This window comes from Jatropha curcas, chromosome 5 (genome assembly GCF_041381405.1).
Source record: "Jatropha curcas cultivar XTBG-Jc1 chromosome 5, XTBG_Jcur_1.0, whole genome shotgun sequence".
Lineage (NCBI taxonomy): Eukaryota > Viridiplantae > Streptophyta > Magnoliopsida > Malpighiales > Euphorbiaceae > Jatropha > Jatropha curcas.
In genome coordinates this window covers 30,161,015-30,178,678 of record NC_143155.1, presented here as the reverse complement: position 1 = coordinate 30,178,678, position 17,664 = coordinate 30,161,015, and the positions used below count along the sequence as shown (strand labels likewise).

Genomic DNA, 17,664 nt, shown 5'->3' with positions numbered 1-17,664 from the left:
AAGGATTGACCAAACGGTATGATATTTAATTTGAAGATTGGAGAAAAACTTTAAAAAAAATGATCCCATAAAACTAGATTATCTATTCTTTCAGATGATACAAAATTCACCGCCATTCAACCTAAAACAAATAAGCTTTATTCAACATCGTCGATGCTGCTTCAAGTGAAGGAAACTCTGTAGCTCTGAGTTGAGTGTTATTTTCTAGCAGAACAAACGGTAATATATCAAAGAAGGGTCAATTAATAGAATAATCAAACTAATAAAAAATTTATGGAGAAAGAACACTTACTCCTCTCGTACCCTCGGAGGAATCCCAAGTCCTGTCCTCATATTTCTTCCCACCTTCACAAGATCCTCTACCTGTCCAAAAATTCATGAATTCGCCAGTCAATACAAAATTCTAACTTTCCATTAAAAGGAAAAAGGTTGAAGGCATAGAAAATCCAAGACCTTGTGGATGCCGGAAGCTTTAAGCGCAGCAAAGGAGGCTGAGGCGGCGGAGCCGACGAAGAGTGAAGCAACCGCAAAGGCTTTAAACGGCATGAGGCTACCGTCACCGGCGCAACCTTTTTGAAACGATGACACGCCCCAAACGAGCTGGGCAGTGCTTGCCAAGGCCCACCATCTCCACTTGGTCCCATCACCGTTTGCGCCACCACCCCCGCTTCCGATCGCCTCCATCTTCCTCCGCTGGCCTTGAGACCCAATTTCTAGTTTTTCGTTTGCAGACTCTTTCTATGTCATAAAAAAAATAAAAAATCTGTGTTGGGCCTTCACCATATTCTAAATTCAGCTGAAACTCTAATGACGAAGTATGTGTTAGATGGGCCTCCGTTTTTATTTTCAAGCTCCCGCGTGGGCCTTTATTTCATTTGTGATGGATCTATAATAGGGTAACCAACACGAGCCCATAGCTGGATGGATCTCTCTCTCTCTCTCTCTCTCTCTGTTTGAATTCGAAATCACTTAAAAAATCGATGAATCTGTAATTTTAAATAATTTAAACATGATTCCAAAAATAACCTTGAAATATTTAACCCACGCGAGCATCTCCGAACCATTATTTCGGAGAGCTATTTGTTTGATAGCAGAGATTTCGAATACACCTCTAAGGAATAAATAATCAATTCTGAGAAAAAAATTATTGTGAATCACTTTCGGACATCAATCTATTTGAATCATAAGGTTTCTTTATCAGGCTTTCATTTGGTTTTTTATAATGAATCCTGGATTTTTTTTTTTTTTTTTTTTTTTTTGAGAAAAATAATAAATCCTGAATATTAAACGATGTCAAATGTAATAAAGAGATAAAAAATACAATCCTAAAGTTTTTGTTTAATCTATCTGCAAGAACCCTAGAAACCAAATACAGTAAGCTAATTACCTAATCGTTACCAAAGCTTCCAAATTTAATGACGGATTATGGGTGATGAATAGTTGAGAACAACAATGGTAGTACTAAAACGAAGAACAATATTGAGAATCAGTTGAATTGAACTGGACGATGAAGAAAGAAGAATTTGATTAAGTCTTTCTCTGACGAACATTGTAAGAATAAGGTTTTATTGAAGACAAACCCAGACCTGGAAATACGCAATCGAGCTCTCTCTGAACAATTTTGCTTCTCTTCTTCTTGGGTCTCCTAACCGACTTGGGTCCAACCATGGTCAATAAGTCCATTTCAATCTCCTCTTTCGTGAGTGAAATAGAGAACTTGGGAATTGTCATCTTCTTCTTGTCTGCTTCTCGAATTACAGTAGATTTGTCTTTCTCTTTCCCTAATTTTGGTGGGTCAATTTCCGATTCATTGACAGTAGTTTTCTTGCATGTCACTCTTTTGGGCCTCAAATTCCAATTACTTGGCGATTCTTTGTCACACTCTGATGGCGCCGCCATAAGAATGGCTGCATCGTGGTTGTCTGAGGCAGCTTTGCCGCCGTTGAGGGAAGAGTTACTCAAGTGGAATTTGAGTAATAAGGAGAATTTCTGTAGAGGGTGTGGCGATTCTAAGGATACGTCTCCCATCATTCTGTCTATCTTACCAATCCCAAATCCTAAATTTTGTGTGATTTTTAAATTTGAGAATGGAAGAATGAAATTTATACAAGGAAGTGTTAGGCAATAGGCATAATAAAATCCCATACCATGTTGGATTCCATACCTTTGGGTCATAATCCACACACGACTAGGAATTAGGAAGCACATTGATACTCGAACCTTGCTAATTTTTTTTTTTTTTTTTTTTTTTTGGGGAAAATTACCGTACGTCCTGCTTTAGGAAATATAATTAGTCCTTCTTTACATTTTTTAAAATAGATTAATTTTTCTCCGTATTTTATTTCCATTTTGTTATTAGGTCTTTTCTTCATTTTGCATTTTTTTCCCCTAAGTGATTTATAAAATGATGAAAATATCCATTTATCTCTTCTCACATTTGATATATTTTTTAAAATAGATGAACAAATTAGTTTTTTTGTCCTCAAAACACATAGATCATATTATAATTTTTTCAATATTAAAATTTTAAAAACTCTGTATTTTCTTGTTGACTTGATTGAAAGATACAAAAATTGAATAAAATGACTTAATAATATAATGAAAGTGAAATATAGAGAAAAATTGGTATATTTCAAAAAAAAAAAAACGAGGATAAATTAATTATATTTCACGGACCGGACCACGTTGAGTGTACCGTAATTTTTTATTTTCTTATAAATTTATTATGTTTTTTTACTCCTCTATTTTCTATGGCAGTATCATTTTCATCCCTACATGCTGTGATTAAAAATTGACCACGCTATTTTATAGTAGTAGTATATTATTATTTTCTCAAAAGGAAAACATAAATGGACCATACTAGAAAATTTACAATCTTTTTTGTTGTGTGATTTAACTATCTAATCCCAAAATCTAAACCTAATCTATAAATGTGAATGGAAAAAAAAATTTTAGTAATATTTAGTAACGGAAATATTAATATTATAACTGTACAGAATCCATCATCTCTAAATTGAATATTTTGTTATTTACTTATTTTAAATATTAGAGGATTGAGATTTCAACTTACATTTAATATCAAGTCAGTGTTTACAAATTATAGTAATTGACATTTTCTTGGCAATTCAAACTAAAAAAAAAAAAAAAAAAAAAATCAAGTATTACCCTATATTTATATTAATGTGTAGAACAATTGATTTTATAATTCTAACCAGACATGGATTCTTATGGATCAAATACCGATAATGGTGAGAACAATTCTATCATATCTAATACAACACATTCATCTTATTAAGCAAAGTTCCTGAAAAATTACAGAACTAGATAGAATAGTAAAATATTAAAATAGCTTTTTTAATTTAACCCCTCTTAATTTTTGAAATCTTTCTTCTTTTTTTTTTTTTCCCCCCCCTTAATCTTCAATCCTGGCTTGGCTGCTAGTTGCACATGTAGTAGATAACATAAGTTTCAAAACAAGGAAGTGGAAGTAGCCTTAAAAGTTTGTGGTGTCTGATATCAGCATTTCTGTCCCTAAGGAAGATCCCAGGAAATGCATGAACTGTAAACTGAACCACCAGTTCAGCTTTTACTGAGTGAGAAGCTGCTGGAAAGAAATAGAAATATAGAATGAATGGAAATATAGTAATAAATCAGATGTAACTTTAGCCTAAAGTTTTATTGTAGAATCAGCTAAACAGTAATTAATCACAGCATTAGATGTACGAAAAATAATAAGAAACAAGTCAGTTGCTAATTTAATTGAGAAGCAAGAATTTAAACCTAACTTATTCTCATCTGCCTCTGATTTAGATGTTTCTTGCATTTCATTCTTTTGGAGTTTGAGCCTCAAATTTCAATTCTTTGCCAATCAGTTCTGGTCCCCAGCATCGTCAAACTTTCATATTATTAGCATCTGAAATGTTATTATGTGAATGTTCGGATACCAATTAATCACGATAACAAAAATTTTAAAAAAGCAAAAATAAAATTCTCACTTAGATTCTTCGTTGTCATTTGTTAAAAAAGGCACTGCAATCCAGAGGTCTCCTTGGTTGCTGGTTCAATGGGAGAAAATAGGATGCAACATAGATCTGATAACATAATCTTCTATAATTTCCCCATGCAAGGGAAAAATTTCTTGGGATAATTTTTCCAAAAAGGATGAAAATTTTAGTGACAGCTAAGGTCTCTATGAAGAGGATACAGCAAAATTTTCCATGTAAAGTTTCAAAAGGGTTATCGGCATCGTCTTTTAAGTTCATCCTTTCCAGACAACAGCATATGATCCCCAAATATCACATGCAATTGCAGCCTCAACTTCCAGGTACCTTCTTGTTTCCAGCTGCTGAAAATGCCAAAGCAATTTGATACTAAATCCAACTCCAAACAACTGATAATACTATAAAGTAATTAATAATAAGAACAGTAATAGTAATAATAATAACAACAGCGATAATCAATATATGCAGAAAGTTTGAGCACCTGAATTCCCCTCAGCAGATTGTTCCAGATGGCCTAAAGCAGCTCATACAGAATTGATTCTCAGTTAGCATGTAGATTGCATCCCATAGATATATCTCAGAATGCTTTAAAGTAGAAAAAGGTGAACATTCAGCACAAAAAGCACCCTTATTCACAGTTATATATGCACCACCCTTGAGCTGAATATCGCCAAGTTTTCACCACCACGGCAGCTACTTTGCTTCTGTATATAACATAACAATAATCAATGAATTGTACACCTAAAATCCAGCAGTATATGTAACCTCCAATAATAAAAAAGTACAAAATAAAAAAACAAGAATCTGGTCACAGGACAATATGGGGAATCAAAAAAATAGATAATTCTAAAGTTCCAAATCTTTCAATTGCTTCAGATATCAATTTCCATCACTTAGGAGGTCAAACAAGTTAAGGAATGTAATAAAGTAAAACCAGACTAACCCATTCATTGAGCAAATACACATGTGTGCTGGAATTAAAGATCATAATTTCATGAACGTTATGAGTGAAGGCGCAGCATCACGACTACATCCAGAAACATAAGATTTCAGATGTGGAAAAATACTACTACACTTATCTTAAGGAAGCTGAAAAGTTCAGATATATTTAGAAGATTAACAGTAACATCTATACCAAAACAATTAACTTAAAAAGTTTCTGCATATTCCAAAGTCACAAGGAGCATGCAAAAGGATGTCCTGCCTCACATGCTTACTTCCAATCTCCCATTTTTCTCATCATCAAATTGACTAGTTTGAGGCTAATCCTTATACTTTACTAACAATCAGCACATATCAATTAAAGTTTCCTTTAAATGATCGTTATTCAGACCCTGCACCAATTTTATAATCATTTTCTAATCCTTTACATGAGTTTTGTCCAACCGTAAGATGCAGATTTAATTGCGACAACCGTAATCTGCACTAAAATTTCTTTTGTACTAATTGATCGATCTGGTTGCATCACAATGTATGCAGACATCTTGCTTAGCAATCTTGCACACAAAGCTCGCATAACTTTTAAATAGGGATATACAAGGAGCCTGGAGCAACTTAACTCATCCAAGCATAACATTTCATGACTTCACAAAGAATATTACCTTCATCAAATTGATAAAGGGCCACTAAATTTACAACATTTCAAGACAAGAAGAACTGAAATAATAAGTATATAATATACTTTGTATGACACCTAAATTGAGTTCGTGCACAGCACATATGTAACATGCATTTCAGCCTGTTCATATTTTCTGCTCAAGTTTTCATTAAACAGCAAGCAGTACTCTTAATTACCATAAAGGAACTGGAGTAGCAGTTCTTAATATCTACCTACAAACAACAATCAAATACACTAAAAAGTAGAAAATGGTTAAAATGGGGCTCAAAAACTACATCATACACTTGCCAGTAAGATCCTCATGCTGTCATGCCTTAGTAGGTAATTGTTTGACATTAAAGTACAAGTGTGCATTATTTACAGACTTTAATAATGATCCGGATGATAATTAGAAGATAAACAGTTGTACGATTTGATAACGGGCTGATTTATGCAATGCCTATTTGCCGAAAACAACTGCTCGTAACCAACTCAATTTGTAAAAGGCACGTGTCTTACATTGAATAGCAATGTCGCGCAAGATCATGCATGCTCTAGATAACGACAACGGCGTGCATGGCTCATGCAGTCCTTGAATAACGACAATGACGTGCATGGCTCATGCAGTCCTCGAATAACGACAAATAACACATTTAATTTATCATAGGATCACATTACCTTAAATTGGTTAAGAACCGAAAATCTAACCTTTTTCCTTTTTTTCCTTTTAGCACTGCTAAATGCATATTCAGAAAAAAAAACAATGCAGATGCACAAAACGTGGAAGTCAAAGAATCTCACTTATCTTAGAATGATTTAAGAATCTGTAATCTAACTTATCATTTTTCTACTTTTGGCTCGAATAAATGCATATTCGGAAATAAAGATAATGGCGACATGAAACGTGGACGTCAATCACAACATCATACACCAATTACTTGGGGTACAAAAGATATTTCAGTATATCGGCTAACAAGAAACTGTATCTCGTGAACTATCACACAAAACAAAGCTCAACAGAAGCATTTCATTTCACGGATATTCAAAACATAAAGGCTGAAATTATTAAAACCCATTAGATTGATAGTTATTATGTACACCGGCAACTACTTGAAAGATGAACTATAACATTAACCCTTCTAATTTGCAATGAGCTCCTTGTATAGAGAAAAGGCACGAAAACAAGATGCATTTGTTACCCTTTCGTCCTTACAGGCTCAAACTTTGTTACATTTTCAGCTGTTGTCAAAAAGTTGGGCAGTCATTCACCACCGAGTTTCCCAGTTTACATGAATGAATCACCTAACCCTGTATGAGCAGCAGAGTATCATCATGCTATGCTTAAATAAAAAGCAGAAATAAAAGTATCAACTTGTAATGAAATAAAGTGCAAATGAAAATGCCATAATCATATGCTTGTAATTGCTTAAAACCAATCCAATCAAGTGAGATACTTTCTCTTCTTTGATGCTGTTTGTCCGCTTTTTACTCACCTCCGTAAGAAGTAGCTTCAGAAAGATTAAGTTTTTCAATATTTACCAACAAAAACAACATTTACCCAATTTTTATCCTGTCTTATTGGCTTATCCATCCATCAAACACAAAATAAAGAAAGTTTGATAATTCTCAAAGATCAATATCAGACCTTCAGATGTGGTTCAGAAACTCTGTATGCATCAGGCGTAATCGATGACAGCCACAATCCAGGAAAAAGGCACTGCAAAACCATCATAAAATAATTGATTTGTTAGCTGCTCGAAAATTTATTAATTTTAAGGATAATTACCATAGATTTACAGGAATCAAAACAAAGAAAAGAAAGTAGAAACTAGAGGATGAATTAGAAATAACGGAAATCGACTTGCATCAAGTTGTTTCTGCACAGGTTTAGCTCTCTTCTTCGGCCTCCTCGCAGGCTTTGACCCAGTCAAAGCATAGATATCCTCTTCAATTTCCGCTTTGGTAAGCGGGATTGAGAACTTCACCATCTCCACCTTCTCCTTACCCTTCCCTTTCTTCTCACCCACCTTAGCACCGTTAGCATTCCGCGACCCAATCAATTCAGGGCGACTCGTTTCCTGAGCTTTAGTTTCCGGCGCGGCAGTTCCACCAATCTTCAGTAAACCTCCATTCCCATTAGAAGCCTTAGTCACAGCTCTTCTAGGCCTCAGATTCCATGTCTTCATCAGTGTTTCGTCCGCATCATCCACAACCGAGGTCTGATCCCCCGCATTCGCAACGTCATCAGCACACTTGCTGCTCTTAGTCTTAATGCGAATAAATATTTTGGATTTCCTGTCAGAATTGTCAACTGAGAGCCCCGATTTTTTCTCAGGTTTCTCAGTCCTCCGAATGGGATACGCCTCCGAGTTGCCAGTTTTGGCAGCGTGAAATACCGGATTCCCATTGAATTCTGAGGTGTCACAGTGAGGGGATTTGTAGGAGGAATGGGAAGCAGGCTTGCGAATGGGATATGCCTCTGAGTTGCCAATTTTGGCGGTGTGAAATACCGGATTCCCACCGGACTTTGAGGTGTCACAGTGAGGGGATTTGTAAGAGGAATGGGAAGCAGGCTTGCGAATGGGATACGCGTCCGAGTTGCCAATTTTGGCAGCGTGAAATACCGGATTCCCACTGGACTCTGAAGTGTCACAGTGAGGGGATTTGTAAGAGGAATGGGAAGCAGGCTTGCGAATGGGATACCCGTCCGAGTTGCCAATTTTGGCAGCGTGAAATACCGGATTCCCACTGGACTGTGAGGTGTCAAAGTGAGGGGATTTGTAAGAGGAATGGGAAGCAGGCTTGCGAATGGGATACGCCTCGGAGTTGCCAATTTTGGCAGCGTGAAATACCGGATTCCCATTGGACTCTGAGGTGTCACAGTGAGGGGATTTGTAAGAGGAACCGGAAGCAGGCTTGCGAATGGGATACGCCTCCGAGTCGCCAATTTTGGCAGCGTCAAATATCGGATTCCCATTGGACTCTGAAGTATCACAGTGAGGGAATTTGTAAGAGGAATCGGAAGCAGGCTTGCGAAAGCGGTGGCTGTTAGTATGGTGGTTTATAGACCATTTCAGGTCCGGTAAGGAGAAGTTATGGAGAGGCTGGTGAGGTTTAAGAGTTGAAGAAGCCATGCCGGTGAGTTTGTTAGTGTCTGTAGGCTGTGACTTCTTTGTTCTGGCGAATGAACGAAACACCATTGCTGGATGGGAAGAGAGAAAGGTTTCTCTGCCCTCTGATCCTGTTCGAGGCTTCAATGGAGTAAAATCCAGCCCTTGTAATGACAAAGAGCAAGATAGGACTTGATCAAAGAAAAAAACTGATATTGATTGGCTATAGAACTGCAATGGAGCAAAATGAATTCTAGAAACTCGAGAAAATTGAAAGGAAAGAGATACAGATAGGAAAATGAACACCCAAAGACTGAAAATTTTTGAAGAGAGGAAGGAAGGAAGAAAGAGAGAGGAATTGGAGAAGAGGAGAGCGAGCATGTGCTTGTGTGCGTAGGAAGAGCTGAGCAACAGTTACTTGTAGTGCTCCAGGAACTGGAATTGAATCAAAACAAAGAGCCATTTGTTTTTTCCAACGTGACGATATTGCCCTCGTGTGGATTTTTATTTCCTGCATTGCCCAGAGAGCGGTTAGGGATTCGGTACGGTTACATTACAAGTGTACAATCAAATGGGCTCTGTTTGGCAATGTGATTTGTAATAATCCTAACTAGTTAGGAACTACATTGAGTTTTGAATTTTAATTCAACAGAGACTTCCATTTATTCCCAATTCAACTTTAAATGGGATTATTTATCTGAGGTAGAATGAATACAATGCAGCTATCTGAGGAAAATTTACTAAATATTATTGGTACATTTTGTAATTTTTTTATTTATTTTTATGGGATCTATACTCTAATTAATTACTTCCTTTTAATTTCTAAATTTGACAGTTTTTAACTTTTTATAAAAATTAAGAAAATGATTAAATTATCCAAATTTTATAAAAAAATAAGGATAATTAACTAAATATCTTTTAATTAATATTCATTTGATAAAAATAATATTTAGTGCAGATACCTAGACAACAATAAAATAATGAATGAAACTGTGAAATTTAAAGAATGAGGAGTATCTAAGTTTTTTTTATTATTACTATTATTAGGAATGAACTAAAATATTAATAATAACTAGAAAATATCAAATCAAAAATGAAAATGATATAATTTGGATACGCTCAACAATGCAATAATACTCCTTTACCATAAATAACTCATCAATAGTTGACATTATTTATTTAAATAAGTAGTATTAATTAAAAAACTGCAAATTTAATATTTGGTCATATTGCCTTGATTGGTTTGTTGTTTGATTCCTTTATCAATTTCATATTATAAGAAGTATATATTATATTATTAATTTAATTACATTATTTTTCCATAAGATCAGGAAATAATAGTTAAACCACCTTCGTATTTCACGCCATCAATATAAATTCATACTGACCTCAAAAACCTGCTGTATCTTATAAGAAGAGATGGTCTGAATCTCTCTGAAGCCTTGGAAGGTAAAATTAGTTATTTTAATAATTATTAGTTATTTTATGTAGTTATTTTATTAGATTATTATCAAATCAAATATTAAATAGAGCAACATTTCATGATACAATTCTTCAAACTCTAAACAATATAAAAATTACGTTACGGAATACTATAAATAATAGAAATAGTATTTTAACTTAGTGAAAACAGTAAAAGCTATATTAAAAGTTGTTTCTCAAAATTCAATCGAAGAAATCTGACTATTGAGATTTGAGAACTTGAACAATAAATTGTCTAAGAGCAAGTTGAATTTACATTATGGAAAAGCAAATGTTATAATTGTCCAATAACAAGCGTTATAGTAAAATAATACCACAAATCCAAATCAGATTATAGGTATGACTGAGAATCTCACAAGTCCTATGCCAAAACACCTAAATTTGGATATTATGCCCTGCAAATGTTTAACTCTCCACAGACAATTTAATATTGCAGTTTAATTACGAAATTGAAGAAATTGCTTTTTCAGCACGTGTGTTACATGCACGCAAACCAAATATGAACGTGGAATAAGCATACCTGGGACATATGTGGTTTCTGTTTTTCTTCACTGGCTACCAATCGTCATATGGTCTACATCATCTCATTGCCACGTGTATATGGAAAACACTAGGGATATATTTTTCTTCTGTCATCAATTTGTCTGCACTATTAGTCTACTTTAGACCAATAAAAACCACTCTAAATCAATACTATGGTCTATTAAAAGTTAAACCCCAACAACCTAATTTGAGATATTGCAATTTACTAGTTGTTTGTCAGTAATAGGGGCTGCAATTGCCATATGCAACCATAGCTTACTCCTCATATGCCAAATGGCCAGACAAGACAGACTTGCAATTGCAAATCCTAGTAAATACACTACTACATTTGAAAATGGAACTTCTGCAGAACTAGGTTTAAGTTGCAAATGACCATGAGGGTATAAACAGGGCCCACATAATCAATTTCTGTTTCTTTTTTGGCAAAACAACTTAGATAAATCATTAGAAGTACCTGATTCAATGTACACTATCATCTGTAGGATAGAAAAAGCTGTGTGGTCATGAATTAGCATGAAAAGCTGTCACTCCTCACCTCTGCCAACGCCAATGTAGGGCAGAAACTGAAAATTGTACATAGCATTTTCTTCATGCAGGGTAAATTCCGAGTCAGAGACTGTTGCTTGCAACATCAGAAGCATATGGCTGAGAACTTTCTGTGCTTTTATTTCCCACATTTTTTGAATAGGTGAAGAGAGGTGGAACGAAGCCTGATAGATGCGACCTGTAAGTTTTCCTTGGTATTGCTTATGCTTCTGGCTACAATTTCAATGCATCCTTTAGTAAATTTATGCTCTAGAGGAACTGAAACTGTGCAATGGCATTGTTGCATTAGTCAACCTGTCAATGATTAGCGATTTTAGCCTAATAGCAACAAGGAATTATAAGAATATTAGCGGTAGTAGCAACAAGATATCCAAGATCAGTGTTTGATTCTTACCCTCACCAACTTCCAGCCTTCACAATGTTCAAACTGTTTTTTCTTTTTTTCCCCAAATCGATTGCTCAGACAACAAGATCAGCGAACACATTAGTTGCAACATCAAAACACAGAAATTTAAGTTCAGACATCCATAATAATTATTTGCTTAAAATCACATATTGATGCATCATAACACAGCATTCATCCAAGAAGAAACTTAACAGTTTTTCAAGCATTCTTCACACCTTGCTTTCACCTCTCATAACAATGAAGCCATCTACCAACTCTACAGCATTCATTTGCCATCACAGGAAAAATAATTATCATCTTCCAGATTTCAACAAAAGAGAAGTATTTCGTTTTAAGCCTATGGCATAGCCAACACAGAATCTTCTCATCACCTAGGTGCAAACAGTTAGAGAATGCCTAAATTGGAATAACCCTCATTTTCTAAACACAAGATATGGTTATTTCTAAATGAAAGATCCAAAAACATTGTAGAATAATGGATATTTTCATGATTGTGATAAATGAACTCGAAATTTCTATAAATGTGCTGCAGTGCCGCAAAATAATAATAATAACAATAAATTGTAGGTAAAATATCACAAGTCATTACTAAGTACTAAAAAAAATTAAGGACTATGAAATACAATTTCTTTTTGAGTCAGAAAACAAAACTTACTTGGATGAAGTAGATGTTCACCATTTTCAATTACAACATCAAACTGCTGAAAATTTTCTAAAGGTTGCACCTTCATAGCTAAATTTATAAACTGGCAAGCTGTTAAATTCAGTATGAAGCAAAGGCTAGGAACTAGGATCTAAGGAAAACATATGATGCAGTGGTCACCCAGCAATTGAGAAATAAGGACATGATTAAGGTATGTCAATTTAGAAAGTTAAAACTACAAATTTGTATACACAGATTTAATAATTCGTGAGAAAATAAATTCACATCCCACACCATACACCAAGAACCAAAGTGCTCGCATGCTGCAGTGACTAAATTGAAGTATTTACTGAACTTCATTCATTAGTTTGTGCTTTATAATGAGAAACGCTCAAACCAATGTTTTAGAGCTGCAGGATGAATTCCATATATGCGAGCCATAAAATTCTTTTCACTAGTTGCTACAATACTTGAAATAGAGTAATTCTGCATACAAAAACCCCTTTCTTTAAGCCACATATGGAATCTATACCTGGGTTTAATTCGATTCTCCAAGTTATAACACAGATATGCAGGAAAAATATATAGGTACTCCAAAGAGGAACTCATTTCCTGGCACAGGAAATTCATTTTCTGTTCTAGTATTTCTGCTTTTTGGTTTAGGATCTTTGGCGCGGTATTTATCATCATACAGAGCTTTGAGAATGAAATCCCTGAACGAAGAAGGCAATCAAATCGCTCCTGTAATTCAGTACTAGTACCATGCAAATGAGTTAAGACCTTGGCTGTTATAGCATTTTCTCCAAACCCAATTCCATGCACAAAATCCAACTTGCACATTGTATGAGTGTGGGTTCTGGAGACTCGAATTCTCTCCAAGATATCAGTAAATTCTCTATCCAAATCTTCATCAGGGTCTCTCATAGCATAACTAGCTAATAATTGAGGATCTCCATCCTTGAGTTTATCGAAAAACCAAGCATGCAAATCCATAGCTTTCATCACGTGCGGTAAATTGGCCATTTTATTTCTCCCCAATACGTGAGGATAATGTTGGGTAATAACTTCTAACTTATTATCAGTAAACCCAAAATGTTTCAGTAATCCCTTGACTGAAATTAAAGGTGTCACCAAATCAAAATTCAATATTTCTGGTCTTTGAAGTAGCAACAAACCAACAGCTTCTTTTCCAACCCCAAATCTAGAAAAATACTTAATCTTTTGGACCAAAACCTCTACTGGGTAATCAACAAAAATATTTTTACTCTTACCGAACAAATCCCCCAGCTTCCCCTTTTCAAAACCCAAATCATAGAACAACCGAAGTTTGATACACATCTCATGCCAAGCATCCACATTTGCTTCAACGCAATTAGCCATGCCATAATCAAAGACGAACCTTTTCATGTCATCAAATAAGGCATCAATTTCCTCGCTCAAGTCACCGCTCAGAGTGTAAGGAAAAGCCAGACAAATACCAATAATTGGAATATTACCAAATCCTAGTTCTTTAAACCTATTAAGCCTAGACGTTAACTCCTCAGAACCCCTGCTAAAAATAGAACTATCCTCCTTACACAATGTGCCCAACTTGTTCCACGGAAACCCAAACCCAGCAAGCGTACAAGCCGCATTCAATGCACTCTCATCCTCAGAAAAGAAAAACTTTTTTGTGGGCAAAAACAAGTGAACTTCATTATAATCAATCCCAATGCTTTCATAAAAGAATTCGAATTCGTTTATGGGATGGTAACTGAGAAACTTCCGCACGGACTTTGAAAAATCGGAGACTGAGAAGTCAACGTTGGCAATCAGATTGGAAAGAGAGATAAGAGAATTCTTACTAATGTGCTCTGCGAAGGCGTAAGGCAGTGACCTCGTGGAGTGGAGGTAGTCAGTGAGAGCTTGCTGGGCCTCACGGATTACTTGCTGCTTGTACTTCCACGGAATTTTTGAGACTCTTGGAAGAGAGCTGAAGTGCCGGCATAGCATCGTACAGAAAGATCTCGACACGGTCATGGTCAGCTGTCCTTTTCGTTTTTAGGGTTTTAACTTTGGCATGAAAGTCCTATTGTCTAGTGTAGTAGCACTCGCTGTAAGGGTATATTTGTAAATTTACACGTATGGCAAAGTGATCTTCAAAGCGAAATAAAGCCCTTGACTTTGAGATTTGTTTCGCAAATTTTGACATTTCGCTCAATTTTTCTCTTCTAGCCTCATGTATTTCCCTTACCCTTACACGCAATACTATCCCCAGACGACGTCGACAATGATGGCCCAGCCCGGTGAGATTCCGATGAACCCACCCCCTCCACCGGTGACCATGCCCCAACCGGAATTTTACTCTACGACGAAACGCCGCCGTGACGATTTTGACGGTGCGTGGGCTTCAGCAGGTGAGACAGAAGGATCGGCTCCAAAACGGGCCAAAGCGCAAGATGTTATATTTAGGATCGTAGTGCCGTCGAGGCAGATCGGGAAAGTTATTGGGAAGGAAGGGTGTCGCATACAAAAGATTCGAGAAGAAACCAAAGCCACCATCAAAATCGCTGATGCTATTGCGGTACTCTTCGATTTTTCATTGCAACTTATTCAATTAGGGTTACAAATTAGAATTTTCTTTTTTACACAAAGATTAAAGAAATGCGGTTCTTTTGTTATTTATGCAGCGACATGAAGAGCGTGTCATCATCATAAGCTCGAAAGAAAGTGAAAATGCTTTATCCGACGCCGAGAATGCCCTCAAGCAAATAGCCTCCTTGATTCTAATGGTGAGATTGGAAAAATTACATCAATCGTCAAAGTGGCACATATCTACTACCATTACCAAATTATATATTATACAATGGATTTGATTGGATGTTTGACTTTGGCTTTATTTTTGAATTTATATATACAGGAAGATGATAGTCCAGCAGAAGCATCAAAATTAGTTGGTGCAGGACATGTGGCTGCAAACACTATAAGGCTCTTAATAGCAGGTTCGCAAGCGGGTTATTTGATAGGGGTATCTGGTCAAAACATTGAGAAATTAAGGAATTCATCTGGGGCCACTATCACTGTACTGGCTCCAAATCAGCTGCCTTTGTGTGCTTCTGCTCATGAATCTGATAGGATTGTGCAGGTTAGCTTGTAATCTTCAATTTAATTTCTTTTATGTATGGTTAAGCCTGGCTAATTTAAAGCAGCTTTATAGTGCTACTAGAAGGAATATTATGGAAATTTGTGTTAAATGTAGATTTCCGGGGATGTACCTGTTGTGCTGAAGGCTCTAGAGGAGATAGGTTGTCAACTCAAGTAGGTGTTGTGTGCATTTTTTTTCTTTTTTCATTGATGTTTGTTCTTGTATTTGTTTGGAAAAAATATGGGATTATTATGCTTCAATTTCATGTGTTTCAGGGAAAACCCACCAAAACAGGTGATTTCTATCAGTCCAACATACAACTATAGCACGTTCCGACCCACTCAACCGTATGTGGACCCAGCTTCAGGTTATTCAATGTTTCATCCTTTAGAACAATCCTATCTTCCAACTGCTACATTATGTGGCTGTATCAAGTTTTAATATTTTGTGTTATAACCACATCATCTTTAGGACAAACAATCTTGCAGCTGATTATGTAACTTTGGAGATGATGGTCTCGGAGACATTGATTGGTGGCTTGATTGGCAGAAGTGGCTCCAACATATCAAGGATCAGAAATGAATCTGGAGCAATGATCAAGGTGGGTGGGTCATCAGTTCTTAAGCTTTAACTGCTAGGTTAATTTGTTGCCACATGCCATGCAGCACTGGAAGTGTTATAAAGTCACATATTAAAGTGCTCGTCTGATTGAGATAAAGGTGTTCGTGGAATTTTATCATTTCTGGATTATCAAATGCCGTGTTTGCATTTTTTAGGTTTATGGTGGAAAAGGTGAACAAGAACATAGGCAAATACAATTTGGTGGTACTGCTCAACAGGTACAGTACTCTATTTTCAAGGACTCGTTCCTAAGAATTACTAGTGCTTTTTTTATCAAAGGAAATAAGTAAAATTGATGAAGTGATCCATTAGAATGTATGGTGTTAATGTTGGTGTCTATCTTGTTGCTTGGATGTTGGCAATCATTTTCACCTAGGGCTTTTGTTAAAAGGCTCTGCAAAATACCTGTACTGCTAGATTAAAGTAAAAGGGGGAAAATTATATGTTTTCTAAAAGTTTGTCAAAAATAGAATTCTTCAGATTATTTGATGTTGGTTGAAAGTGCAGTTGGGTTTTAAGGCGAAATTATTCGAGGTTTCTCTTTTATTTTTATATTTGTTTATTTATCTTTGAATTGGTGAGAATATGTGACAGGTAGCATTGGCAAAGCAGAGAGTGGATGAATACATTTATTTTCAGCTGGTACAACAAGCTGGTGCTCAACCTCAACAGTCATAGTAAGTAGTCCAGCCTTTATTATAATATGTTCTTCAAGGTGTTGAACATAACTTCCTGTTTTGTGAATTCGTTGGTATTGGTGTTGGTTTTAGGTCTGATTACAGAAAGTTAATTGTCTTATGGGTTTATGTAAACATATTCATACTAACATTTATCAAAAGGCCAACCTTGTATGTAGCTCATTGTTCTTCCGTTTTCATTTTTGTTCCTTTCCCTCTTCGTTACTCTGTGGCTGAACTAATAGCTTTACCGAATTTGGATGAATGAGGTCCATTGTTTTGGGCCTTTGCATGATAAGTGTGCTCTTGAAGCTGCTTCCAATGTTATCTTCTTTGCATCCTCTCCTCATTTTCACCTCTTTTTCTCAGTTTTCAGAGATAATGAAAGCTGGAAGGTCAAGAAGTTTATGAAAATGGGTTGGCACAATTTCTTCTCAACAGCTAGTCTCTCTCAATACTTATATCCCACCAATGTTGATATAAAGATGAGCCGTGTAGTTGGATGACCCATGCTTTTTGCAAGGATGATGTACAAGAGTGCTTACTTAGTGTCCAGGTTCCTTAATATTAGTGCGTAATTGAACAATTCCCTGGTATTGTAATGGTTGATTTTGGGAGAGTCAAATTGAAGTTTTAAAATCCTTCTCTGTAGACATGAATATTCATTAGAAGAAGTTCAATATTGGATAACACCACAGGACTATGGATTAGATTTCTTTCAGTGTCTTGAACTCTAATAATTTTATCAGGGGATTCATAATGAATCTTCTACAGATTTAAATGGCAGATGAAATTTGAGAGCGGGATCCTAAACCAACTAAATGAGTCCAAGTGATCAATGTGTAAAGTTCAAAGAAAACAAATCCAGGTAGGAGCATGGCGTTGAGGTTTTCTTTCTCACGCACAGATGTCAG

The 17,664-nt window shown here is 35.9% G+C and overlaps 5 protein-coding genes across 17 annotated transcripts; 1 reads left to right on the top strand and 4 right to left on the bottom strand.

Moving 5' to 3' along the window:
- Positions 1–5: 5 nt before the first annotated feature.
- On the bottom strand, positions 6–791 carry LOC105643203 (StAR lipid transfer-like protein). Of its 2 annotated transcripts, XM_012228285.4 has the most exons (3): positions 454–782; positions 293–363; positions 6–204 (listed from the first exon to the last, which is right to left on the bottom strand). In XM_012228285.4, exons 1-3 carry the CDS (start codon positions 682–684, stop codon positions 198–200), a joined length of 309 nt encoding a protein of 102 aa, XP_012083675.3. In that variant the 5' UTR covers positions 685–782; the 3' UTR covers positions 6–197. The 2 variants fall into 2 exon arrangements, with proteins under 2 accessions (XP_012083675.3, XP_089577182.1); XM_089721056.1 differs by lacking the exon at positions 6–204 and having other exon boundaries at positions 289–363; positions 454–791.
- Positions 792–1,527: 736 nt separating this feature from the next.
- LOC149496577 (uncharacterized) lies at positions 1,528–2,028 on the bottom strand. Its single transcript, XM_089721361.1, has one exon. It carries the CDS (start codon positions 2,026–2,028, stop codon positions 1,528–1,530), a length of 501 nt encoding a protein of 166 aa, XP_089577487.1.
- Positions 2,029–3,268: 1,240 nt separating this feature from the next.
- Positions 3,269–10,817, bottom strand: LOC105643367 (uncharacterized). Of its 11 annotated transcripts, none has more exons than XR_005179091.2 (8): positions 10,711–10,817; positions 7,464–9,219; positions 7,244–7,315; positions 6,798–6,906; positions 4,945–5,028; positions 4,483–4,705; positions 3,996–4,345; positions 3,269–3,913 (listed from the first exon to the last, which is right to left on the bottom strand). XR_005179091.2 is itself a non-coding variant. In XM_037641702.2 (4 exons), exons 2-4 carry the CDS (start codon positions 9,087–9,089, stop codon positions 6,901–6,903), a joined length of 1,704 nt encoding a protein of 567 aa, XP_037497630.1. In that variant the 5' UTR covers positions 9,090–9,219; positions 10,711–10,817; the 3' UTR covers positions 6,489–6,900. The 11 variants fall into 11 exon arrangements, 1 of the variants encoding a protein (XP_037497630.1); XR_005179092.2 differs by lacking the exon at positions 4,945–5,028 and having other exon boundaries at positions 3,269–3,604; positions 3,781–3,913; XR_005179093.2 differs by lacking the exon at positions 4,945–5,028 and having other exon boundaries at positions 3,269–3,601; positions 3,781–3,913.
- SHOT1 (Mitochondrial transcription termination factor family protein) lies at positions 10,422–14,482 on the bottom strand. Of its 2 annotated transcripts, XM_089721023.1 has the most exons (3): positions 11,674–14,482; positions 11,188–11,573; positions 10,422–10,834 (listed from the first exon to the last, which is right to left on the bottom strand). In XM_089721023.1, the coding sequence occupies exon 1, from the start codon at positions 14,345–14,347 to the stop codon at positions 12,704–12,706; it is 1,644 nt and encodes a 547-aa protein (XP_089577149.1). In that variant the 5' UTR covers positions 14,348–14,482; the 3' UTR covers positions 10,422–10,834; positions 11,188–11,573; positions 11,674–12,703. The 2 variants fall into 2 exon arrangements, with proteins under 2 accessions (XP_089577149.1, XP_089577148.1); XM_089721022.1 differs by having other exon boundaries at positions 10,422–11,573.
- On the top strand, positions 14,474–17,466 carry LOC105643200 (flowering locus K homology domain). Its single transcript, XM_012228280.4, has 9 exons — positions 14,474–14,891; positions 14,998–15,099; positions 15,228–15,452; positions 15,567–15,625; positions 15,728–15,819; positions 15,941–16,053; positions 16,229–16,291; positions 16,668–16,750; positions 17,120–17,466. Exons 1-9 carry the CDS (start codon positions 14,547–14,549, stop codon positions 17,130–17,132), a joined length of 1,095 nt encoding a protein of 364 aa, XP_012083670.1. The 5' UTR covers positions 14,474–14,546; the 3' UTR covers positions 17,133–17,466.
- Positions 17,467–17,664: the final 198 nt, after the last annotated feature.

Excerpts from the sequence above, each read along its gene's own strand:
- LOC105643203 (XM_012228285.4), bottom strand. The coding sequence starts at position 684 with ATGGAGGCGATCGGAAGCGGGGGTGGTGGCGCAAACGGTGATGGGACC. Across the intron at positions 364-453 it reads AAGCTTCCGGCATCCACAAG|GTAGAGGATCTTGTGAAGGT; the intron begins GTCTTGGATTTT and ends ATTTTTGGACAG.
- LOC149496577 (XM_089721361.1), bottom strand. The coding sequence starts at position 2,028 with ATGGGAGACGTATCCTTAGAATCGCCACACCCTCTACAGAAATTCTCC.
- LOC105643367 (XM_037641702.2), bottom strand. The coding sequence starts at position 9,089 with ATGCTCGCTCTCCTCTTCTCCAATTCCTCTCTCTTTCTTCCTTCCTTC. Across the intron at positions 7,316-7,463 it reads CTGTGCAGAAACAACTTGAT|TGCCTTTTTCCTGGATTGTG; the intron begins GCAAGTCGATTT and ends ATGGTTTTGCAG.
- SHOT1 (XM_089721022.1), bottom strand. The coding sequence starts at position 14,347 with ATGACCGTGTCGAGATCTTTCTGTACGATGCTATGCCGGCACTTCAGC.
- LOC105643200 (XM_012228280.4), top strand. The coding sequence starts at position 14,547 with ATGTATTTCCCTTACCCTTACACGCAATACTATCCCCAGACGACGTCG. Across the intron at positions 15,100-15,227 it reads TAGCCTCCTTGATTCTAATG|GAAGATGATAGTCCAGCAGA; the intron begins GTGAGATTGGAA and ends TTATATATACAG. Across the intron at positions 15,453-15,566 it reads AATCTGATAGGATTGTGCAG|ATTTCCGGGGATGTACCTGT; the intron begins GTTAGCTTGTAA and ends TGTTAAATGTAG.